At 39.6% G+C, this 25,465-nt stretch overlaps 1 protein-coding gene across 1 annotated transcript; it reads right to left on the reverse strand.

The window, feature by feature from the left end:
• Nucleotides 1-769: 769 nt before the first annotated feature.
• On the reverse strand, nt 770-25,297 carry Rbm44 (RNA binding motif protein 44). Its single transcript, XM_042702357.1, has 14 exons — nt 25,225-25,297; nt 18,062-19,626; nt 17,496-17,551; nt 15,606-15,782; nt 14,983-15,166; nt 14,788-14,810; nt 14,595-14,679; nt 11,870-11,984; nt 10,929-11,057; nt 7,305-7,384; nt 7,133-7,203; nt 3,811-4,099; nt 1,760-1,905; nt 770-893 (listed from the first exon to the last, which is right to left on the reverse strand). Exons 1-14 carry the CDS (start codon nt 25,295-25,297, stop codon nt 770-772), a joined length of 3,117 nt encoding a protein of 1,038 aa, XP_042558291.1.
• Between the last annotated feature and the right edge of the window lie 168 nt (nt 25,298-25,465).

Genomic DNA, 25,465 nt, shown 5'->3' on the forward strand with positions numbered 1-25,465 from the left:
AGTGCTTTACCACTTGAGCTGCAGTGCTGCTTCTGGCTTTTTCTGAGTCGCTTTATTGGAGATCAGAGTTTCATGGACTTTCCTGCCCAGGCTGGCTTTGAACAATGATTCTTAGATCTTACCCTCCTGAGTAGCTAGGATTAGTTACTCCTGAGTAACTAGGAAATGAGCCACCAGTGCCCTAATCATTTTTTGCACATATATAAAAAGTACTAATCTTTTCTTTAAGAAGTGGAGTTCACCTTCCCTACCCCCATAGACCTGTATGTAGGTTTGACTATAGTGACTCTTGTCTAACTGGCTGACAGATGTGAGATGTAAATGTAGAAGGTGGGTCACAGAGACAGTGCAACTTCTATCTTGCTCTTGATCAGAGCAAGGCAGCTGCCATAATATAAAGATGCCAAGGAGCCTTACAGAAAGAAAGGTCCATGTGACAAGGAACTGAGTCTTCTTGTGACAGCCATGAGGAATGAGCATGATCTAGAAGCAGTGCCTCTGGTCTCAGACAGGATCCCACCACAGTCAGGTCAGTATCTTGGCTGCAACATCCTGAGATTCTGAGCTAAAACCACTTTTGAATCCTGATCTATGCACTATAAGATGATAAATGTTGTTTATGCCAATCAACTTGGGAATTAGCTTGCATTTATAGTTAATTGTTGAGAGTATGTTTTAAAATTTATTTTATTATAGCACCATTTAAATTTATTCTTCATGTAAAAATAAAGCTAATAGTTGAAGCTATTACCTCTTTAATGTTTCATTCCTAAGCAGAAGCAGAGTTTTTCAGAACAGATGACGTCATTTCCACAATTGTATTAATAGATAAGCCATTGAGGAAACCTTTATGAGTCATCCTCACCTCCTGGAGTGCATCGATAATATGGTCTCTGTGCAAAGGAAAATAGACATAAACATTTTCCCTTTCCATAGTAGTAGGTTCTGAGGAGGCTAAGTTATCTATCCATCCATCCATCCATCCATCCATCCATCCATCCATCCATCCATCCATCCATCCATCTGTGTCTCTCTTTCTTCTTTCTTCCTTCCTTTCCCTTCCTATCTTTCCTCTCTCCCTTCCTTCCTTCCTTTCTTTTTTCTTTCTTTCTTTCTTTGTCATGGGGCTTGAACTCTGGGCCTGGGCACTGTCCCTCAGCTCTTCAGCTCAAGGCGAGCGCTCTACCACTTGAGCTACAGCGCCACTTCTGGTTTTCTGGTGGTTTATTGGAGATAAAAGTTTCATGGACTTTCCTGCCCAGGCTGGCTTTGAACCTCGATCCTATCTCAGCCTCCTGAGTAGCTAGGATTACAGGTGTGAGCCACCGTTGCCTGGCTCTATCTATCTTTCTATCTATTGTGTTGGTATAGGGGCTGGAACTCAGGGCATAGGCACTATCTCTGAGCCTTCTTGCTCAAGGCTAGCGCTTTACCACTTGAGCTACAGTTCCTTCCATTCCTGGCTTTTTTGGTAGTTAATTGGAGATAAGATCTCCAGACTTTCCCACCTGGGGTGGCTTCAAACCCCAATCCTCAGATCTCGGCCTCCTGAGTAGCTAGGATTACAGGCATGAGCCACTGGTACCTGGCTATACCAATCTATAATTTTATCTTCACAATTTAAAATTAGAGACTAGAGACATGGCTCTAATGATACAGAATCAACTCAGTACGTGTAAGGCCCTGAGTTCAAACCCCAGTGCTGAAAAGATAGCTATGAGAAGTTGAAAATTCATTTTACTATAACGTCAGCTGCTACCTGCTGACTTCTGGGTGCAGTTCAGTCAGTCTCTTCATGATCTTGGTGAAGCTACGAAGGTTCAGTGTATTTGGAGGTATGAACTGAACAGGTGTCTCAGGTAGTAAGTGAGCAGACTCAATCTGTTTACAATTCTTCTTGATACCCTGAATGAATGAGTACAAGGAATAAGTGTTGAGAATACGAGAAAAAGACAAAAGGGAGAGGGACTGTTTCTCTATGGCTCCAATGGCACCCAGAGGCCCCATGGTCATGGTATATTCCTCTAAGCTAACCTCATGAACCACAGCCCTGGCTGGCTGAACCAAGAACGTTGTTTCTTGAACTGAACACCAGGACCGCAGGTAGGAGCAGCAATTGGACTTCCTGTCCCTAGGGAACTGGAATAGGGGACAAATGAATCAGCCAGGGCCTTGACTGAAAATACTGTGGAAAGTCAGGAGCAGAGAGAAGAGGCCTGCAGAGAAGCAGGAGCACAGAGGGTACAGAAGCAACACTTATGTGCACACACTAAAGGTCAGCGGTGCCATGCTGGAAAAACCTCCAGCCCATACTGTCTTTCCTTTTTTCGTGTGCAGTGAATTCAAACATGCCCCAAACTAAATCACCCCAAATATGAAGTTAATAAACTGAAAGGAAATGAGCTTTGAAAAGGGATAGCCAGGGGCTGGGAAGGTGGCACAATGGTAGAGCGCTTGCCTTGCATGCATGAGGCCCTGGGTTTGATTCTTTAGCACCACATAAGCAGAGAAAGCTGGAAGTGGGGCTGAGGCTCAAGTGGTAGAGCATTGGTCAACAGCTGAAGAGCTGAAGGACAGCGCCCAGGCCCAGAGTTTAGGCCCCATGACTGACACACACACACACACACACACAAAAGGGATAGCCAACATAAAAAAGCCCAGACTAATTAAAAATGCCACTAGTAACAGTGGAAAGAATAGCTGACGTGAAATTTTTAGAGACTGAAGTCAGAATAATAGGACAAAAGGAGAGAAGTAAGTAATCAGAGACTGGATATATACTTCACCGAGAAATCTAGCAGTGAAGTCCCAGGAAAAATAAGAAATGCAAAGGAAGGCAAAGTCAAGTGCAATCCTATCAGCGTGAGCAAAGGCTGTAGAAGACTGTGAGCAGAGAAAGGAAGGTCTGTGTGGAAGTGGAGTCCCTGATGGTAGAGAAGAGGAGTGGGATAACTAGGACGCAGGAGAGAAATAGATGGAAGACACAAGTAAGCAGAGTGAGTGGACCAGAGCACCATGGAATTCTTCTGGAATGCTGGAACTGTTCTTTATTTTGATTGCAGGAGTGGATACTTGCCTACACACATTTGTTGAAAAGTGAATTTACTTTAGGTAAAAAAAGCATCTTGGGAATGACAATCAGACACCAGGTATCTTGAGCAGCAGGGAGGATGAATGAACAAGGCAAAGTCTGCCATTTTCAAGTGGAATTTAAGACCTCAGTGAGATAAAGATGAAGACACAAAATAACTACATTTTATGGTTTTAAGAATTATGAGATAAAACTGGGTTAGGTGGCTCATGCTTTTAACTCCAGAAACTTGAGAAGTAGGGTTCAGAGGGGGATTGTGGTTGGAGGCCAGCCTGGGGCAGAAAATTAGCAACTAACTAACTGGACATGGTGGCACATATCTGAGATCCCAGTCACTGGGGAAACAGGTAGGAGGATCATGGTCCAAGGCTGGCCCTGAGCAAAAAGCAAGACCCAACACTACTAGAAAAATAACCTAAAGCAAGAGGGCTGGATGTTAAATGACTTGGAGATGAGCCCAAAGCCCTGTGTTCAAACCCTAGTACAGCTGTTCCCCATGCCTTACCAAAAAACTTGTAAGGCAAGTTTTGGGGAAACAAAACAAAACAAAAATGATAACAGTATAGTTAGTTATTTACAGGGCCAGGAATAAAGATAAGGGATAAGGCAAAAATCCAGTTAAAGAAAACAAGAGGGAGATTTCTTCCCCAAGAACAACAAAGGCACTTCCAGCAGTAGGGCATTCTAAAATCACTATGGGATCAACTAAGAACACTAACCTTCTGCTCCAGAGGGGAGAACTCGCTGTCTTGCTCAGATCCCAGCTGCCTCAGTCTAGCCTTGGGACATCTAGAAACAGAGGAGGTTGGACTGACTTCTTTGCTGATGTTTTTCTCCACATGGTTGGAACTAACTCTACTCCCATTTTTGGGGGCGAGCGGTGACATGTACTCCCCAGGAGTTTTAACGAGCCGCACATTGACTGGTTTGCCATTTATTTCTATCCCATTCATTTCTTTTACAGCCATCTTTGCATCCATGTGTTTTTTAAAAGCAAGGGATGCATATCTAAAAGACAAAAGCAGAAGATGAAAAGATTCTTTGTTAGTGATTTTAAATTAGCTCAAATTTAATTTTGTAACTATGGGCTGAAATGCATCTTTTAGCAAGAATAACTACTTTTAACAATAAAAGGGTTACTATGCAAAACTTACCTTGCAATTAAAAGGATATTTATTCAGGATAACTAAGTATAAAACAAATTGTTAAAATGAGAAATAAAGGTATTTTTAATGAACAATCACTTGCCAATTTTTTCTTTATTTTTATTTTTTTGATCGTGGTGCTTAAACTCTGGGCCTGGGCGCTGTCCCTCAGCTCTTCAGCTCAAGGATAGCGCTCTACAACTTTAGCCACAGCACCACTTCTGGCTTTTTCTGTTTATGTGGTGTTGAGGAATTGAACCTTGGGCCTCATGCATGTGAGGCAAGCAGTCTACCACTGAGCCACCTTCCCAGTCCCTCCCTTATCAATTTTATATTAACATTTAATTTTTTTTTTTGGTCAATCTTGGCACTGTCTCTAAGCTCTTTTAACAAGACAAGTGCTCTACTACATTGAGTCACAGTGCCACTTCCAGTTTTCTAATGGTTAGTTGGAGATAAGCATCTCACAGACTTTCCTTCCTGGTCTAGCTTTTTTTTTTTTGGTCTGGTCCTGGGGCCTGAACTCTGAGCCTGGGCGCTGTCCCTCAGCTCTTCAGCTCAAGGCTAGCGCTCTACCACTTGAGCCACAGCGCCACTTCTAGCTTTTTTCTTTTTGCTTATGTGGTGCTGAGAAATCGAACCCAGGGCCTCATGCATGCAAGGCAAGCGCTCTACCACTGAGCCATCTTCCCAGCACATTTTTCTTTCTTTTTTTCTTTCTTTCTTTTATTGTGAAAATGGGCTGGCTTTAACCATGACCCTCAGATCTCAGCCTCCTCTGTAGCTAGGATTATAAGCATGAGCCACCAGCATCTGGCAAGGTTTATTTATATATATACAGACACAAACACCACTTGGCTTGAAGGCTTAAATGTAAAGGGCAAAATTAAAAATATTTAGCAGAGCCGGGTGCTGGTGGCTCATGCCTGTAATCCTAGCTACTCAGGAGGCTGAGATCTGAGGATCGCGGTGCAAAGCCAGCCTGGGCAGGAAAGACTGTGAGACTCCAATCTCCAATAAACTACCAGAAAACCAAAAGTGGCACTGTAGCTAAAGGGGTAGAGCACTCGCCTTGAGCTGAGGGACAGCGACCAGGCCCAGAGTTCAAGCCCTATGACCGACCAAAAACAAAAAATTTTAGCAGAATACAGAAGAGAATATCTTTATAACCTTTAGTGAGAGGGTACACAAAGTTAGGAGTTAAAATCAGAAGTTTAATCATATACTTGAGAAAGTTGGGCAAATGCTCATTCTTATTAAAAGAATAGCCCTTAGACAATGTATGTAGAACTGAAGAGTAGTTATTTTCTTTTTCTTTTGGTCCGTCGTGAGCTTGAGCGCTGTCACTTAGCTCTTCAGCTCAAGGCAAGCGCTCTACAGCTTAAGCCACAGTGCCACTTCCGGTTTTCTAGTGGTTTACTGGAGATAAGTCTCACAGACTTTCCGGCCTGGGCTGGCCTTGAACTGCGATCCTTGGATCTCAGCCTCCTGAGAAGCTAGGATTACAGGTGTGAGCCACCGGTGCCCAGCTCTCCCTGTATTTTTCTATATAATTATGTTTTCTAAATCTCAACACAATCTATAATACTGTAAATAAGGAAAAAATATCCACAAAGTCTTTCCTCTTACTGCTGGTACTAGGGTTTGAACATAGGGCCTTGCTCTCTCAAGCTTGCTCTCCTGCTGATCTCTATACCAGTTGAGCCACAACTCTAGTCTGGCTTTTTGCTGGTTATATTTAGAGATGGAATCTTGAGGACTTTTCTGCACTGGCTGGCTCTGAGTCATAATCCTCAGATTTCAGCCTCTTGAATAATTCAGATAGGATTACAGGTGTGAACCATTGATATTTGGTTCTTTACTTCTTTTTTAAATAGACACAAAAGAATGATATCAAGTAATGTGTCTAAGGATTACTATTTTAACAATAAAATGTATAAATAGCATATCAACAGGTCAAATAAAAAACAAATTATCTTAAATGACTTCATTTAAGATGAGTATTTTTAAACAAATTTCAAAGCTAAGCAGTTATCATTTTTGTGACAAGGTAATGAAAAGTATTTCCATTATACCATCACTATTGTTATTTGATACTTTGTCACAGAGTAGCAACATATATATAGGAAGTGACCATCTATAGATAAAACATCCATCTTCTAAAAAATTTAAAAATATAAACTAAAAAGCAAACTAAATTAGAAAGAATAAAGCTGAATACTATTTTCGGATCATCTACTCTATGTTTACTCCTGGAATTCTATAATTTAACTCATCAGCTTCTTAGCAATGCTACAAAGATTCTCTAACTTCGCTTTACAGAGAAGCTGAGGTTAGGTAACTTGTCCAAACTAATTAAAATTAGCAATGGAGCCAAAACTGAACCTAAGCCAACTATTTCTAGAGCTTATTTTCTTAACTAATGCACAAAATGGAATAAAGTATACATACACACACACACACACACACACCGTACACACATACAATGTGAACAAGTTAAAAGGTGTATAGAAAGAGGGCAGGTGTAGCTCACACGTATAATCTCAGTACCAAAGAAGGAAGATTTCAGCACTTGTCTGGCCCGGGCTACACAGTAAGATTCTATCTCCTTTTCTTTCCAAACTGAAGTTTGAACATAGTGCTTCCTGCTTGCTAGGCTGGTGATATACCACTTGAGCCATGTCCTCCAGTCTAGGCTCTGTCTCCAAAAATGAAAAGAAAAAGGTATATAGACGAGCACCAATGAATAGTTTTATATTTGTCTGTCTCCCTCTCCTCACTTGGGAATCCTTGTGGGCTGGCCAGGGGGTGTTGCTACTGGGACTAGTGTCTAGGGCAAAGATCAGTATACAGTGGACAGATAGGAATGCACACTTCCTGAATTTGGGAAGCATACCTGTAATTAGAAGAATCATAAATTGAAATTTCAGAAACTTGGTATTTCTGGAAATGAGACCTTAAATCAGCCTGAAAGAAAATAAAAGTTTGTGAAAGAAAGGAAAAAAAACAAATAATTGCAACATGAATTTTTAATAAGTTTGCAAACAAAACTCTCAATTCTGACATACCTCAGATACTGAAGAGCAGAGACCACCAACATGGATCAAAAAACCTTTATCTCTTTGTAGCAGTTCAACATTCTTCATTTCTGCTTACAGAAAAACAATACACAACCACAAATATCCATTTTATTGACAATTTTTAAGAAAGTATGGGATATTTTGTCTTTTTTCCTAACGACAAAGTTCATTTAAAAGTTACCAGCAAATATCAGCACTAGACTGAAGACAACAGCCTGGAATAAGGTTTTAGGATTTCTGGGCCCAAATCATATCATCTTAAAAAACAAAGGAGGCTCAGTTACTAGTAAGCCTTGTAGAGCTTACAATGCATTGATGAAATCATGACTAAAAAACATGACATTCTCTCCTCTGATTCAGACTTGCTATAATTCCCTAGAGCCAAGGCTGACTACAGCTGTGGTCTGAGACCACATCCAGTCCTGTTCTGGGCAACAGCACACCAAGAAAAACCTTACACACATGCAATGAGCAGGAGGCAGCCTGCGATACATGGAAGACATATAAGAAACTGGAGATACCAAGTGTCTATGAATTTAGGTATCACAAAACTAGGATTATAAAGTTTTTCCATTTGATAATAATACTTGAAGTTTATAAGTTGTATTTTTTTTTTTTTGTCTGTTGGTTGTGGGGCTTGAACTCTGCACTCTTCAGCTCAAGATGAGCACTCTACCACTTGAGCCACAGTGCCACTTCCGGTTTTCTAGTCGTTAATTGGAGATAGGAGTCACATGGACTTTTCTGCCCTGGCTGGCTTTGAACCATTATCCTCAGATCTCAGCCTCCTGTGTAGCTAAGATTACAGGCGTGAGCCACCTGCGCCCGGCATATATTGTATTTTTGTTTTCTCTACTATAAAGAGAACTTGGTAATACAAGAAAACTCTGTATGGGCTGGGAAGGTGGCTCAGTGATAGAGCGCTTGCCTTGCATGCCTGAGGCCCTGGGTTCCATTCCTCAGCACCACATAACCAAAAAGAAAAAAAGCTGGAAGTGGTGCTGTGGCTCAAGTGGTAGAGCGCTAGCCTTGAGTTGAAGAGCTGAAGGAGAGCGCCCAGGCCCAGAGTTCAGGCCCCACGACCGGACCCAAAAACAAAAACAAACAAACAAAAAAAAACCCAAGAAAACTCTGTAGTAAAAATGATTCATGTGTTCATATTACAATCACTATTAAATCCTATATCTGGCACAGAGGGTACAATAAATACTTTATGAATTTTTAACTTTTCTCTAATTGTTTTTGTTAACTTATATGTGATGGGAGACTTGTGAATTTTACTTGTTCATTGAATAGTGACAGCAGCTTAGCTTTTATTGCACACTCCGTGTGTTCTGCTGCTGCTTGCACCCTTCTCAGGTACCTCTCCCAAAAACTGCCTGAGGTGGTTTTCATACTCAGTTTCAAGCATGAGTCTGCAGAGGACTCGAAGCTGTATGTGGCAAGGTGGCCTCAGGCAAACTCTTCAGGTCAGGCCCCATGGTCAGGATCCATAGCAACATAGTTCATTTAACATGTTTATTGGTTTAGTCAACACTGTATCTTAAGAGAAAACTACTGCTATCTTAGGTAACTTCACCAAGGCCACTTTTGATGCCATATCTAAGACCTACAGTTACCTGACCCCTGACCTCTGGAAAGAGACCATGCTCACCACTTCTCATCAAGAATCCACTTCATCCTGTGAAAGCCTGCACCAGAGTCTTGGTGCAAATGACCCAGACTCTGGCTGTGGCTACAATGTAGGAATTTTATTCAAGAATAATAAAGTGAATCGAGACTGTTTTTAATTTTTTTTAAAGAGGAAACAAACTATTTTCTTCACAGTTGGAATGAGGAGGGAGAAAGAGCTATAGTGTAACAAAAAAAAGGAAAGAAAAGAAAAAAAAGAAAAAAGAACAGTAAAAAATTAGAACCTTACATCTAACCCCTCATCTAATGAGGAGCTGCCCATGGACTCCACGCTGTGCCTGGCAGTGGACATGCACGTACACGGGCAGCCAACAAGCCATGGAAATTCTGCTCTGATTGAGTACTCAAATATGTGAGTGCAGGAAGGTAATTAATTCAAGTGAGTGTGTGTCAGTGTAAGGGAGAAAATAATACGAAGAAAAAGTGGCTACAATAAAACTAAATAATATATGTCACATATTTTAGACTGCACGTATGCATTAAATATATACATAAAAGAATAGTCACCAAAATATACTCAATATTGTGGAACTTCAAGTAATTCAAATTTTCTTATACTTTTATATTTTTCTTAAAATCTTAATAAGCATTTATTTCTACAAGCAGGAAAACTATAATAGAAAATACATTTTATTATTTTATCATGGAAAATAAAAGAAAAACCTACCAGAGTAGATAGAAAAAATAAGATAGCAAAAATACCATTACCATTTACAGATACTAATCACAGATACTGAAAAGAATTCTATTAAAAGCAATTAAAATTGGGCATGGTGGTGCGTACCTATAATCCTAACTACTTAGTAAGTAGTGAGCAAAGGATCCATGTTTCAGGCCAGCTAGGGCAAAATAGTAATATAAAGAGCCCATCTCAACCAACAAACTGTGTATGGTAGTTCCTACCTATATTCCCAGCTACATGGTAATCATAGGTGGAAGGATTACTGTCCAAAGCTACCAGTCCAAGGCTTTTGCTTAACCCTATATGAAAAATAGCTGGAAGAAAAAGAGGCTAGGTACATAGCTCAAATGGTAGAGTGCTTGCTTAACAAGCATGAAACCAGAGTTCAAACCCTAGTACCATGAGAAAAAGAAACAAAACAAAAATTAAGAACAAAAAATTCCTTAAACAGATAAGCACATGGTTTTAAAGTCTTAACACTGATCTGAGAAATGAGCACTGACTGCCTGTTGGAAATAATACCTTGGCTTGGTTTTTAAGATCCCCAATCCTGGAAAATGCTTGTTCCATGTCCAGAAGGAGCACTGTGGTGACCCTTGCTAGGAGGGGCAGAATGGCAGCATTTACCTGCTAACTCAATCCTCCATTCATCCAACTTTAAGAACCTAGAACCTTTCTTTCAGCCAGCCAGCCCCCCTGCCTTCCCTTCCTTCCTTCGTGTGTGTGTGTGTGTGTGTGTGTGTGTGTGTGTGTGTGTGTGTGTGTGTGTGTGTGTGTGTGTGTGTGTGTGTGTGTGTGTGTGTGTGTGTTGGGGCTTAAAGTAGGGATATGGCGCTCTTGCTTAGCTTTTTTACCCAAGTTTGGCTTGAGTGTAACACTTGAGCCACAGCTGAAGGGCTGTGGCTTCTGTTTTGGAGATAAAGAGTCTCAATGATTTTTGTGCCCAGATTAGCTTCAAACAATGATCTTTAGATCTCAGCCTCCTCTGAGTAGCTAGGGTTACAGGCGTGAGAGACTGACACTTGGCTTTAAGAAGTTTTCTGAAAAGAAAAACAAACATTTAATATCAATTTTCTTGTTTGAGAATGGACCTCTAGTAGGCCAATTTTCTTACTGTTTTAATAAGAAAATAGCACAAACAGAAACAAAAATGTTTCAACAGCTCAATCTCTCAAATCAACACAGAAGCTGATAGAATATTTTAGTTAGAATTCTTCAGTAAATTCTTAAGAACCAACCTAGTGGAAACTTCAGATTCTCTCTGTCATTTTCAATCTGATTTTCTTGTATTCCTGAGAAGTTTACTCCTGTTAGGTTTTCTGTAGCATCAAACCAGTCTTCAGTTCGTTCATGGTAATTTCTGCACTCTAAGGTATCAAACACATGATCTATGAGCAAAGAATGAGCTATATATAATGTAGCTGACGTATGCATAATATGTAACCCTCTGAAAACTTGCTTTGTATGCTCGTTTGGGTCCTCATGCTTGCTTGGCTGGCATTCTGTTTCAGCCTTGCTCCAGCCCACTTTCTGGTACCTATTTTGAAAAGAGTCTGGAGGACTTTTATGCCTGGGCTGGCTTTGAACTGAGATCCAGAGTGCTGAGCTGCTAAGATTAGAAGGGTGAGTCACTGACACCTGGCTGAAAACTTACGACTACTAGAGTTTGACATATAAATGTAAAATAAGAGAACCAGAGCACAGATTTTTTTAAGAAGGGATTCTTGGTAGTCACGCACACAAAGTTCTTTTTAGTCTGAGTGATCTGCTTCTTAGTTTGTCTTTAGTTAACACTCATTCCAAACCTATAAAGCCTTACTTTTCTGAGTTGTCCTTTACTGATGAGAAGACTTATTTATGCAATAGAACAAGAGCAAACATTTTGAAGGGATTACAGTGTAGTATTCTATTTTATTAAAAGTAAGTGATCTTTTTGGAATGATCATAACCTTTTTCTTAAATTTAAAAAATTTATTTTTTATTTATTTTGTTGGCTATGGGGCTTGAACTCAGGGCCTGGGCATGGTCCCTGAGCTCTTTTGCTCAAGGCTAGAGCTCTACTACTGTGAGCCACAGCTCTATTTCCAATGATCATAATCTTTTAGAGAAAAAAACTAATGAATACTAGGAATATATTAATATGTTTTCTGACAACTACATAAAACATTTTTATACTGACCTTTATCATCAAGTTTCAGTTGACTAAAGTCTACATTTATATCATCGTTCTCCAAATCATCTTTCTTAGGTGATGTATCTTGTTTAGAGTGACTATTATCAGGTAATAAAGACATCTGAGAATAAAGATAATAACAACAAAAACAAGAAATAAGGACTAACAATTACTGCATTCCTACTATATGACAAGAACTTTTCACTAGCCTTGTTTAGCCACCCCAATTAATAAAGATTATGAGAATAAAATCATTACCAAGCTGGCTTTACACAACTTAAACTGGGTTTAAGTTAATGAGAATTAGTTTTTGAACTGAGTCTGCAGGAACAATGTGCAAATACTAGTATTATTTGACAACTTGTGGCATACATACACTATAAGTATTTGAGATGATTTCTGAAGTACATATAAAAATATTATTTTCTTTTCTTTTTTTTTTTTTGTCAGTCGTGGGGCTTGAACTCTGGGTCTGGGCACTGTCCCTCACTTCTTCAGCTCAAGGCCAGCATTCTACCACTTGAGCCACAGCACCACTTGCAGTTTTCTGGTTGTTTATTGGGGATGAGTCTCACGGACTTTTCTGCCTGGACTGGCTTTGAACCTCAATCCTCAGATCTCAGCCTCCTGAGTAGCTAGGATTACAGGCGTGAGCCACTGGCACCTAGCTTTTATTATTTTCTTATATATTTGATTTAGTGTATACCTTTTATCTATTAAAAGTAAAATTTCTTTTCTGTATAAAATATTAAGCTGTTCTTTGTGTATAAATTTATTTTAAATAGAGAGCAATTTGTGAGATGGAGATGTAGCTTGTGGTAGAGTGCTTATCTAGCATATGTGAGATGCTGGAACAACAAAAGAAAAACAAGAGTAATTTAAAGAAAAATACAAGTTAACACCACAAGTTTACATTGCTATGGTAAACTGTGAAGATGGCACATCAACAGAAATTTAGAAACACTACATTGTGGCAGCTTTCTCTAGTGACCAGTTAATTTAATGAGACAGATATAAAAATAACTTGAATAACTTACAGTCAAACTAAGTTTATAAATATTATATATTTGTTTGTTGTGCTCTTATTTATTAAGTTTTTTTCTGTTTGATTTCAGTACTGGTATGGGACCCAGGGCCTTGTGCATGCTAGGTAAGCACTTAACACTGAACAACATCATTGGCACCACAATTTGTACCACAATTTGGCTTTGGTTAAGTCTGTATGCAGAGTTGAGGTTTTTTTCTCTCTTCTTTCTCTCTCTTTCTTTCTGTCGTGGGGCCTGAACTGTGGGCCTGAGTGCTGTCCTTTAGCTCTTCAGCTCAAGGCTAGTGCTCCAGTGCCACTTCTAGCTTTTCCTGCTTATGTGGTGCTGAGGAATTGAACCCAGGGCCTCATGCATGCAAGGCAAGCACTCTACCACTGAGCCACCTTCCCAGCCCTTTTTTTTTTTTTTTTTTTAAGCTTAACAATGAACTGGTGCTCATGTCTGTAATCCTAGCTACTCAGGAATCCAAGGATCTTGGTTCAAAGCCAGCCTCAGCAAGAAAGTCACTGAGACTCTTATCTCCAATAAATTACTTAGGAAAAGCCTGAAGTGGTGCTATGGTTTAAGTGGTAGAACAAGCACTAGCCTTGAGCATAAAGAGGCCCAGGGATAGTAGCCAGGCCCTGAGTTCAAGCCCCAGGATGGAGAAGAAACAAAAAAGCTTAAGCTTAACAATGGAATAATTTGATAAGTGATTTGCCTTAGGAGAAAGAAAGCTACTTTCATCAAGTATTTCACTGTGTCTCTGGAATTCATCTGAGGATTACTTTATAAAAGGGCATACAAACTCCAGTGTTTCTACCCCAGGCCCCACTGCTTCCTCCTTTGATACTGGAATATAACCTATGTTTCTTTGTCACTTCACAATTTGCACTGTGTTCTTACACTAGTTAAACCCTCTTTCTCGGTCAGTTACCATCTCACAAATATTTCCTTGGGAGAACATGAGAAATTAAACATCTAAGACAGATTTTGTAAGGAGGAATTAAAACATTTTTTGTACAAAATGAAGGAAATGTTACTTTACCTAATGAGATGAAGGAACAAAATAGTAGTCTAAACCCTTCTGACTTAACATGATGGTGATAATACATCATTGTTTGTCTGGGGCAGTACAAGGTTTTAATCTACTCTCATGGTGAAGTAATTATTAATAGTACTACTTCTGTGCACTCACAAGTCTCTTGGCTTGATGATAATTTATGGCCACCATACTTCACCCATGTATTGCTGACAACAACCTGAATGGGACTGAACCTAAACATATCATCATGTTCCTACTATGCTCATATATCCTTTGAGAGTACTATGCAACAAAAGCCACTTGAATGAAATGGAAGACATGAGGGTTACTGAAAATTAACCTTTTCTTAAAAAGCCATAATGCTAAAGATTTATACTGATGAACTTTAAAAAAAAACTCACTTTTGGGTGTCCCTTTTTTATACCAATAGACAGTTAAAAAACTCACTTCTGAGTTTTTTTATACCTTTTTTTATGCCTTTTTATACCGATGGACTGTAAAAAAGCTCACTTAAGTGTGCCTGTTTTATACTGATGAACTATAAAAACTCGATGAACTATAAAAAGCTCACTTATGAATGTGCCTTTTTTATACCAATGAACTATAAAAAACTCACTTCTGAGTGTGCCTTTTTTATACTGATGAACTATTAAAAACTCACTTCTGAGTGTGCCTGTTTTGGACCTGTAGACACATCGCTGTCAGGTGTGCCTTGGTTATCTAGTTCGGAATCCACTCCTAAAAAGCTGAACAGAAAACATTTCATTAAGGGATTTATCAGTTTTCTGAATGAACTGAAATAAATAGCTTTTTTAGCTGAAGTAAGTTTTAAATTAGATGGATTTTTAACTTACTCATGTGAGTCTTCTTTCATTAGCTTGAAACAGAAAAGGAAAAAAAATACTTGTTTAAAATGCTTTCTGTCCATCTTGTATTCATATACTGTTTTGTAGAATGGGAACTTCTTTGTATAACTACTTAAAAATAATAATAAAAAATGCTTTCTGTCTAAATGAAGCAAACATTTGATAGTTACAACACATACGTACCCTGGAAGCAAAAGTAGAGAAGGTAGACAACAATTTCGACTCTACTGACAGTGGGGGCAGTTCTTCCAGTTGTATGCCCTGCTGGAGTTTTTCTTTCAAATTCATATATCTAACTTTTAAATCTCCCCAAACTGAAAGTAGTGCTGATCCCAATTCCTTCTTAGCAGAAGTACTTGATAAATTCCTGGTCAAAGTTAAAGACTAAATTATTTGGGTCCAAGTCACCCATTTAACAATAGTATCATATTATTTACTTAGTTCTAATTCTATTATAGTTAAGAAAAAAAGAACCACGGTAGATGTTTCCTTGTCACGGTATAAGCAATCCTCAATAGATAAGCCAGAGAGAATGTGGTAGAATAACCATGCAAAAGCCTCTGGTTGGTTATGCTTTGGACATTATAAAGAAACTGCATAGCTATCTTCTCACTGGACAGCTTTCCAACCACACACTGTTGCTTCACTGTGAAAGTCAGAAGTGTTACTTGTTAAAGTCCATTACCCCTAAGACAGCTACCATGTTCTCCACTTATAAACTCATCCTTTATTTTGCCTGGAACAAATGGAAATTAAAATTTTTTTAGACTGAACTTAAATAACAAATTACAGAGTTAATAAAACACCTATATAATCCTGGTCTATTTTCCATTACAAGTTTGTAGATATCACAACAGTGGCGATGGCACATCTCATAATGAACATTTAAAAGGTGCATCTCAGCTTTTATGGCTCTTTGCATTATTTTCTGACAGCATGTGGATGGCAAATTCTTCTCAATCTCTTTAGAAAGCTGAAATTCCCTTTAAAACAGAAAAAAATGGTACTAGTAAGATTCCAAGGGTTTTCCAATGATAATAATATGACTGTAGAACAATTTTAAACTTCTTTCATTTCTCTTGTCAAGTTCAAGTCAATTCTTCCTAAGGAGAGAAGATACAGGCATACCCAACGGCTTCAGAAAACAAGGGTATCAAGAAGCAGCTAAATATATTTTAAGAGTCAAGTAAGTAAACAATTTTAAAATCCTTACTTTCTTTTTACCAAAAAAGAATTCAACCCAAAGGAAATACTTTCATTATCCTGGGAAAAATGAGTTATCCAGAGTCAATGATGTTTCCTTGTTTGCAATTTTTAAATGAATGTGTGGTCAAAAAAATTTCCCCCCATAGTAGTAGGGGTTTGAACTCAGAGCTTTGTGCTTGTTAGGAAGGTGCCTACCATTTGAGCTACACTCCCAAGCCCCCTTTGCTTTTTAATTTTGAGTAGGATCTTATTTTCTGCCAGGTCGGCTGGACCATGATCCTATCATTTAGATCCTATTTATGATTCCTGCCTAGCTGAGATGATGCCTCATCCCACTTTTTACTGGCTGGTCTGGACCTGAATCTTCTTGATCTCAGCCTCTCAAGTAGCTAAGATTATTGATGTGAGCCAACTGTGCTTGGTTAAACACATTTTTGGGGCAGTTATTCAGGGCTTCACACTTACTGGGCAGCTGTTCTACCACTTGAACTACACTTCCAGCAAGATCTTTTTACAGTTATAAGTATCTTAAGATTGAAATTGTTCTAAAATGTATGACTGTAAAAAAAAGACATAATTTACATTAGTAAAAGCAAATATTTTATGATGATGTTTCAAAAAGCCCAAGTTGTTACATTTTTTTGAGGGTTAACAGTTCTGGGAGATTTTCCTTGTTCCCATAATTGCTACTTCCAGCTATTTTGGAAAATCCAATTTTCTACTGAACTGTGGAGAGTTGGGATACCAGATGAAATTCACTGGAAAAACGAAGGGGAAAAAAATAAATGATTCCAGAGCATAGGAACTAACTTAGTTTTCATGTACTCTCCCCTCTTACTTCCTGAGTCTCTACTATGCCTTAATTATCAGCAAGAGAGATACAAAGTAAATAAAACAATGAATTAAAACTAAGACAAAATGCTTCAAGGAATGTGGTTATTTACTTTACGTATATGACATTTTCCCATAGGTGCTATTTTGTTCTGAGCTATAGGTAAATCAAAAGAAAATGGAAAATTAAATTAGTATAAGTTTGGTTTGAATAAATAAAAGATGACATGAGTCTCAATAAGTCCTATAAACGTTTTGATTTATGTTAGAAGGTAAGTGAAGGAAGCAGGCAATTTTTATTGTTGTTATTGTTGGTTGGGGGCTTGAACTACTGGGCCTAGGCGCTGTTCCTCAGCTCTTCAGCTCAGGACCAGTGCTCTACCACTTGAGCTACAACGCCACTTCTGGTTTTCTGGTGGTTAACTGGAGATAAGAGTCTCATGGACTATCCTGCCCAGGCTGGTTTTGAACCACGATCCTCAGATCTCAGCCTCCTGAGTAGCTAGGATTACAGGAGTGAGCAACCGGTGTCCAGATAAGGCAATTTCTTAGAAGTCTCTTTTATCTGTAATCCTACATGGCTAAGCAGGCTACACTGAGCACAATTTCTACTTTGAGATTTTCCCATACACATCTGTAAGCCTCTATATTTGGCCTACCTTTCAGGATGCTTCTTTATGTCTGGGACATCAGATGTTTTTAATTCCTGGGAATCCTAGAGACAAAATTTCAAATTGAATTATAAACATCTGGCAAACAATACATTTCTGGAGTTCCAAATCGGTAAAAATATAAAATCAAACTTTAAAAGGATTCTGTAGCATATTTACCACCAGAGGATAGAGCTGATGGCAATCTGTTAACTCTTTCCCTTCAACTAGCATTTTCTCGACAAGAAAATACTTTCTTACAGGGCTGGGAAGGTGGCTCAGTGGTAGAGCGCTTGCCTTGCATGCTCGAGGCCCTAGGTTCGATTCCTCAGCACCACATAAGCAAAAAGAAAAAAGCCGGAAGTGGCGCTGTGGCTCAAGTGGTAGAGCGCTAGCCTTGAGCTGAAGAGCTGAGGGACAGCGCCCAGGCCCAGAGTTCAGGCCCCACAACCGGACCAAAAAAAAAAAAAAAAGAAAATACTTTCTTACAATAGAACAAAACCAAATCAGCAGAACTTCATTAAGTAAAATAAACCTATAAAGATAACAATTGTTACGAATCATGCTGGTTTTACCTTATTTAGGAAACTTCCATTTGGTGAGAGAGATTTTCCTGATCCTTCCATAGGCAGTGTCTGCGTCGCCACACAGTCATGATCGCGTAGCCTGTCAGTATTACAAGCCACACTCCTATGACTGTCACAGTGACGCTGGGCAGGCCGCTTTTTACTCATCATGGTTATCTCTGTATTGCTTGATGTAGATACTACAGAAAAAGCTGCGCTTGTTGCCCTGCTGGTTGTGAAACAAGCCCTAAAATCAGTGCTAACATCCACTGCCTGATTAATTGTGATTGCAGAACTTGCTGTATTTGTTACTGATTTGGGACATGTTCCTTTCATATCATGAGAGAACATTTTATTTGTAGGATGAGCAACATGTAGAGAACGATCCTCTTCAGTTGCCTGATTATTGATTGTAATCCTTGGTAGCACAGCAGAAAAACCCAAGCCTGGCTCAGGAGTGCTTTGCAGGCTTTCATAATAGGAATATCCACAGGCAGAAATGACTGAATCATCAAAAACAGAGTTCCAGTATGTCTGGCAATTGTTGTGCGGCTGCAGTGTCTCAAAAGATTTGTCCTGAGGTAATGTGCCAGGGTCTCCAAAGTGATGTAATGATCTGTCATCAACAGCTGTATTTCCACAAAAATCTTTACTTTCTGTTACTTGAGATTTCACTTTTCTAGTATAAGTTTTTGTTTTTAGTGCTTTTTGAGTGTTTAAGAAACCACTCTTAGACTGAGAGTCTTGGCTCCCAAGAGAACTGCATCTTTGTACAATGTCATCAAATACTGTCTCTTGTTCATTATACCTTCCAAGGTCTGGTTCATGGTATTCTTTTAATATAACAGAATTTTGAAATTTAGAGACATGAGGTGAATATTCTTGTGTAAAAGCATTAAGTGAATTCAAAGATGTAGTAGAACCACTCCCAAACTCAACATGACAACTTTCTTCTAGATTGCTAACACATCTGACTCCATACCCTGGATTTGTTAATTCAACAACATCCAGATCAGATAAACTTAATGCTTTTGCTTGGTCAAAAGATAAATGCTTACTTATATACTCTTGCTCTGCACTGTGATACTCCTGCTGTGAGTCTTCATCTATATCATACTTTTGCATATCTTCACCATTTTCTTTATAGTCAGCATCTGAAACTTTGAGGATCCGTTCTAAGCTAATAGTCTTATTATCCTGATGTTCCAAACTACCAAAAAAGTTCTCCTCTCGTTTAAGTATTCCAGGATTGAAATCTGAATTTAAAAGAGTAACATTTTCATTTTTCAGTTTTGACTCTGAATAATGAATAGAGTATGTTTCATTCAAAAAGGCATAGTCAATACCATCTTCAAACTCACTTGACTGACAGTGAGTACTCTCTATATTAGTTTCTTGATTAGCTGCAAAAGATGACTGTAATAAATGCATGTTGTCAATATTGCCGATTCCTTTGTCCTTATCTCTTTGCTTTAGTGACAAGGAATTCCACTCATCAGCAGAAAAAGTTGATTTGAACTCATTAGAACTACTGGAAGACAATGAATTTTCTTTCTTGGGATTAGAAGATTTATCTGATTAAAAAAGAGAAGCAAATGTTAACAGCAATACTACAGACACTAAATACTAGAAAAGACCTTAGACATTATCTGGTGCAAACTTTTCCTAATGTAGAAATACTTTTAAATGTTACCCACAATGAATACCTCTTATGGTAGCTGCCACAAACTGAACTATCACCTCTAGTATTGTATACTGAAGCTGTAGCCTAGTTATAGCTGTGTGATGTTATATGGAGATGGAGCTATTGGAGGTAATCAGGTTTATATGCAGTCATAAGGAAAGGACACTCAGGATTAGTGCCTTTCTAAAGACATCTGAGCATTCTTTTGTCCTTTTTCTTATGTGAAGACACAACAAGAACATTGCCATCCACAAGCTAGGAAGAGATGCTTTTCCAGACATAACCATGTTAAGTCACTCAGTCAATGGCATTTTGTTACAACAATTTAAGAAAACACAGGAGCCAAGATCTTCTTCAATTTTTAATGGTAAGGAGTTTTCTATTTATGGAGTAGCCATTTATTTATTGACAAGTCTCATAGGAAGCCTTTTTTTTTAAAAAGGTCATTTAATAAATTTTTGAGTGCTTCCTAGTACCAGTCCTCAGCAATGTGTAAAAAATAGGGGAAAAGGAGCATCTACATGTTCTTGGCTTCCCCCAGGGTCCTAGATAAGCACCCAAAATGCAATCAAATGCCTGACAAGAGTGTGGTTATGGAGCAGGCAATTTTGAAAAGAAAGGAAAATTGATGTACATTTAACTTGTAAAAAGTGTTTACAAGAGCTCATATACTGTTTTGTAGAATGAAAACTTCTTTGTACACCTACTTAAAGAAATAATAATAAGGGCTGGGAAGGTGGCTCAGTGGTAGAGTGCTTGCCTTGCATGCATGAGGCCCTGGGTTCGATTCCTCAGCACCACATAAGCAGAAAAAAAAAAAAAAGCTGGAAGTGGCACTGTGGCTCAAGTGGTAGAGCACTAGCCTTGAGCTGAAGAGCTGAGGGACAGCGCCCAGGCCTAGAGTTCAGGCCCCAAGACCAGACCAAAAGAAATAATAATAAAAAATGTAAAAATAAAATAAAAAACAAAAAAACTCCCAAAATATAGAACAAAGTGTTTACAAGAAAATGTAAGTTATCTTGGGCAAAACTAACAGCAAATACATCTAGCTATGTGAAAGAACATAGCATTGTTAGAAAACTGTAAGATATTTTATGGGAGTGACAGGAATTATGAATTGTCAGAGACCTTTTATGATGAGCTAAAGCATTTGGCTTCTATTTTAGGGCTGGTGAGACCACTAAATCTCTTTAAGGGTTAGTCATGTGACTGGAATGAGTTGGACACAGCTGTGGCAACAGTAACGATGAAGTGTGAAAGAGGGAAGTAAAGGCAAGCAGATCAAGGGTTCAGCAGCAGGACTGGAGAAGACATTGATATTCCACAACTGAAAAATCTTGGCAGCTAATTAGGAATGGTAGGTAGTGAGAGAAAGAAAGAGCTGTGGTTTTCATCTTTTTTGTTTTCTTTTAATTTAGACAATTGAAAACACATTTTCTTTTTTTTGGGTCTGGTCGTGGGGCCTGAATTCTGGGCCTGGGCGCTGTCCCTCAGCTCTTCAGCTCAAGGCTAGTGATCTACCACTTGAGCCACAGCACCACTTCTAGCTTTTTCTGCTTATGTGGTGCTGAGCCCAGAGCCTCATGCATGCAAGGCAAGCACTCTACCACCTTCCCAGCCCCTGTATGATTCATTTTTCTCTTGAGCATAAGATAGGGATCTAACTTAATTTTGTTCCCAAATGATCAACTGTCTTAACACCATTTGAGAATAATCTGTAGTTGTTTTGTTGTTTTTGGTCAGTCCTGGGGCCTGAACTCTGGGCCTGGGCACTGTCCCTCAGCTCTTCAGCTCAAAGCTAGCACTCTACCACTTGAGCCATAGCGCCACTTCTGATTTTCGGGTGGTGAACTGGAGAGAAGAATCTCACAGACTTTCCTGCCCAGGCTGGCTTTGAACCGTGATCCTTTGATCTCAGCCTCCTGAGTAGCTAGGATTACAGGCATGAGCCACTGGTGCTCGGCAATCTATAGTTTGTTTTCTTCTGAGTTAAACAGTGTCTGTATCTCCCCCTAATCCTCTTCAACCCTCTCCTACTCCCCTCCCTGACCTGAACCACAGATTGAACTTGGCCTCACGGTTGCTTAGTTGGTTGTTTAGCTAATGCTCTACAGCCACATCTTTAGTCTTTGCTTTTTTTTGTTATTTTGGAGATAAACATCTGGGGGACTTTTCTGCATGGGCTGGCTTCAAATTGTGATTCTCAGATTGCAGCTTCCTGAGCACTTGGGACTACAGCGCTTGAGCCACTAGCATCTGGCTTCAACAGTACTCTTACTGTATTTGTAAGTCCTCTGGTTTCTAAGAGTCTATTTTTACTTAACTCTGTTTTGTTAACCTATTATCTCTTTGTACAACAGTATAGTAGTGTTTTAACTGTCATACCATATATCTTATATAACCTATGGTTATTTTATATCTAGCAGGTTAGTTGCGTATTCTTTTTCTTTTTTTTTCTTTGTCTGGTTCTGGGCCTTGAACTTAAGGCCTGGGCACTGGCTGTCCCTGAGCTTCTTTTGCTTAAGGCTATTGCTCTACCTCTTAAGCCACAGTGCCTCTTCTGGCTTTGGTTGAGTAGTTTATTGGAGTTAAGAGTCCCATGGGGGCTGGGAAGGAGGATCAGTGATACAGAGCTTGCCTTGCATGCATGAGGCCCTGGGTTCGATTCCTGAGCACCACATAAGCAGAAAAAAAAAGCCAGAAGTGGCGCTGTGGCTCAAGTGGCAGAGTGCTAGCCTTGAGCTGAAGAGCTGAGGGACAGCACCAAGACCCAGAGTTCAAGCCCCACGACCGGACCCAAAAAAAAAAAAAAGAGTCCCATGGACTTTTCTGCCTATGCTGGCTTTGAACTGTAATTCTCAGAACTCAGCCTCCTGAGTAGCTAGGATTACAGGTGTGAGCCACTGGTACCTGGCTAAGTAATCTATTTTTAATATTTCTTTTTACATTGTTCTCCAGATTAAACATTTTAAAGTTCATAATTTGCAGTGTATTTTGAGCTGCAAGTAAATGGATAACCATATTTTCACATCCAATCTCTAGAAGCCATTCCCTAGACTTCCAATCCTGATGCAGGAATGCACAGAATGCACAGCTTATTGATTGTTCCAACAGGATTCACAATGATATCTTCACTGTACAATGTAGCTTTGTCATTTGAAAAATGATACCTTTTATCTCTTACAGTGTGTTTGACACTAATTATACTTAACACCAACACCTCCATTTTTTGTTTGATTTTTAGTGTTGGTACTGGGCCTGTAGTCAGGGGATGATAGCTTTTTCACTCAAGGCTGGCACTTTACCACTTGGGCTATAGCTCCATTTGTGGCTTTTTTGGGTGGTTAATTGGAGGGAAGAATCTCTGAGAATTTCCTGCTTAAGCTGGTAGTTTCAAACCTCAATCCTCAGATCTCAGCCTCCTGAGAAGCTAGAATAACAGGCATGAACCACTGACACCTGACCACACCTCACATTTTTAAGTCCATTTGTTTCTTGTTTGTTTATTTTTAAAATAAATTTAAATCTTATTATCTTAAATCTTTTCTGTTTTAACTGCGGCTCATGAATAAGGTGGCATTTCTGTTGCACTGCAGAATATAATGTAGCACTTTCGGCACATACATTTTCTAGCACGTATAATCCAGTCATTTCCATTTTTATGTTCTTGCCAGCAGTGCTCCCTCTTCCTCTTTCTTTGCTCCCTCTTTCCCCTCCCCCCTTCCTGTATTAGAATTTGAAATCTGGGCCTCCTACTTGCTAGGCTGGGGCTTTACCAGTTGAGCCACACCTCAGCTCTGTTTTTTGCTGTTTTGTTGTTGTTGGTTGTGGCACTTGAACTCAGGACATAAGTGCTGTTCCTATGCCTCTTTGTGCTCAAGGCAGTGCTCTAGCTCTCTCTCTTTTTTTTTTTTGGTGGGTCGTGGCGCTTGAACTCTGGGCCTGAGCACTGTCCCTCAGTTCTTCTTCTCAAGGCTAGCACTCTACCACTTGAGCTACAGGCCACTTCCAGTTTTCTGGAGGTTTATTGGAGATGAGTTTCGCAGACTTTCCTGCCTGTGATCCTAAGATCTCAGCTTCCTGAGTAGCTAAGATTACAGGCGTAAGCCACTGGTGCCCAGAGTGAGCCACAGCACCACCTGTTTTTTTTTTTTCCTTTTTGCTTATGTGGTGCTGAGGAATCGAACCCAGGGCCTCATGCATGCAAGACAAGCACTCTACCAGTGAGCCACCTTCCCAGCCCAGCACCACTTGTTTTTGAGTGGTTAATTGGAGGTAAGAGTCTCATGGGGACTTTTCTGCCTGAGCTGGCTTTGAATTGCTAGGATAACAGTGGCATGAGCCACTGACGACTGGCTTTTCACTGGTTATTTTTGAGGCAACAATCATGTAAACTTTTTTGCAAGGGATAGACGGACTCAAATGCCTCCTATTCTGTCTTCCAAGTAGGCTAGATTTACAGGCATGAGCCACGGGTGCTACTTTCTTATTTTCTTTCCAACCACTCCATCAGAAAAAGAAATTCTCCAGCTACATAGAAGACAGAGATAGGACTTTCAAGCAGGCCAGCCCTCTTGCCCTCCTGCCAAAAGTTGGTGAAATCTTTATCTCAAAGAACATGAGGAGTATTGTAGTTTATGTCTATAATCCCAGCTAAACTGGTAGGAGGGCTGTAGTGAGAGTACCGTCCAGGCAAAAAGCACAAGACCAAAGACAAAGCAAAGCAAAACAAAAACCTAATCCAAAGGGCTGAGAGCGGAACTCAGTGAGAAGGCACATCTATAATTTAAAACTCCAATGCCCGTTAAAAGAAAAAAAGTATAAAAATAAATTCCAGATTTATGGTAAGAAAAAAAATATGACTTCCTGTGCAGCAGATGTTAACATGTACATTTTCAACTTTTTATTTAGAAGCAATGGGACCTATCAACCCTTCCCTCCCCAAACCTGCTTTCCTGGAAGGTACTACACCTGAACTTCCCATATCCAAAGATCATAGGAGGGAATTTCCCAAGTTAAAAACATGCTGATACGCTAGGCATATAATCCTTGCATATAATCTTAGCTACTCAGGAGGCTGAGATCTGAGGACCATGGTTTGAAGCACTTGGGGCAGGAAAGTCTGTGAGACTCCTATGTGTTCACTAAACTATCAAAAAACCAGAAGGAGAGGACTAGCCTTAAGCAAAAGAAACTCAGGGACAATGCCTAGGCCCTGAATTCAAGCCACAGGATCAAAACACACACACACACACACACACACACACACACACACACACACACACACACACACACACACACACACACACACACACACACACACACACACACACACACACACACACACACACACACACACACACACACACACACACACACAGAATGTACTACCTTCATGGAAGGATGACTTACAAAACCGCAACAGAGGAAGGGAAATTGTCCGGCTAGTGCCCATCATGCAAATCATACAATGGGTCTGGATTCTCACCTTTTTTCAGACTTCCCCCATTATTGTAGTAGCCTTTTCCAGACGCTGCCTCCATCATGGAAGTGGCCTGCATCATTCAATAATGTGTATTCTAGAAAAGGTAGAACATTGAACTTAGAACACTTTGTATTAAAAACTATTCATGAGGCAGGTGCCCACTGCTCATGCCTGTAAGTTTAGCTATTCAGGAGGCTGAGATCTGAGGACTGCAGTTATAAGTTAGTCTGGCCAAGAAAGATCA

Source organism: Dipodomys spectabilis, unplaced genomic scaffold, assembly GCF_019054845.1.
Source record: "Dipodomys spectabilis isolate Male_0828 unplaced genomic scaffold, ASM1905484v1 ptg000321l, whole genome shotgun sequence".
Lineage (NCBI taxonomy): Eukaryota > Metazoa > Chordata > Mammalia > Rodentia > Heteromyidae > Dipodomys > Dipodomys spectabilis.

Coding starts and splice junctions, on each gene's coding strand:
- Rbm44 (XM_042702357.1), bottom strand. CDS start 25,297: ATGCAGGCCACTTCCATGATGGAGGCAGCGTCTGGAAAAGGCTACTAC. Junction 15,783..17,495: donor ATAAAGAAGCATCCTGAAAG/GTAGGCCAAATA, acceptor TCTGTTTTAAAG/GGAATTTCAGCTTTCTAAAG. Junction 11,985..14,594: donor CAAAACAGGCACACTCAGAA/GTGAGTTTTTAA, acceptor CTTTATTCTCAG/ATGTCTTTATTACCTGATAA.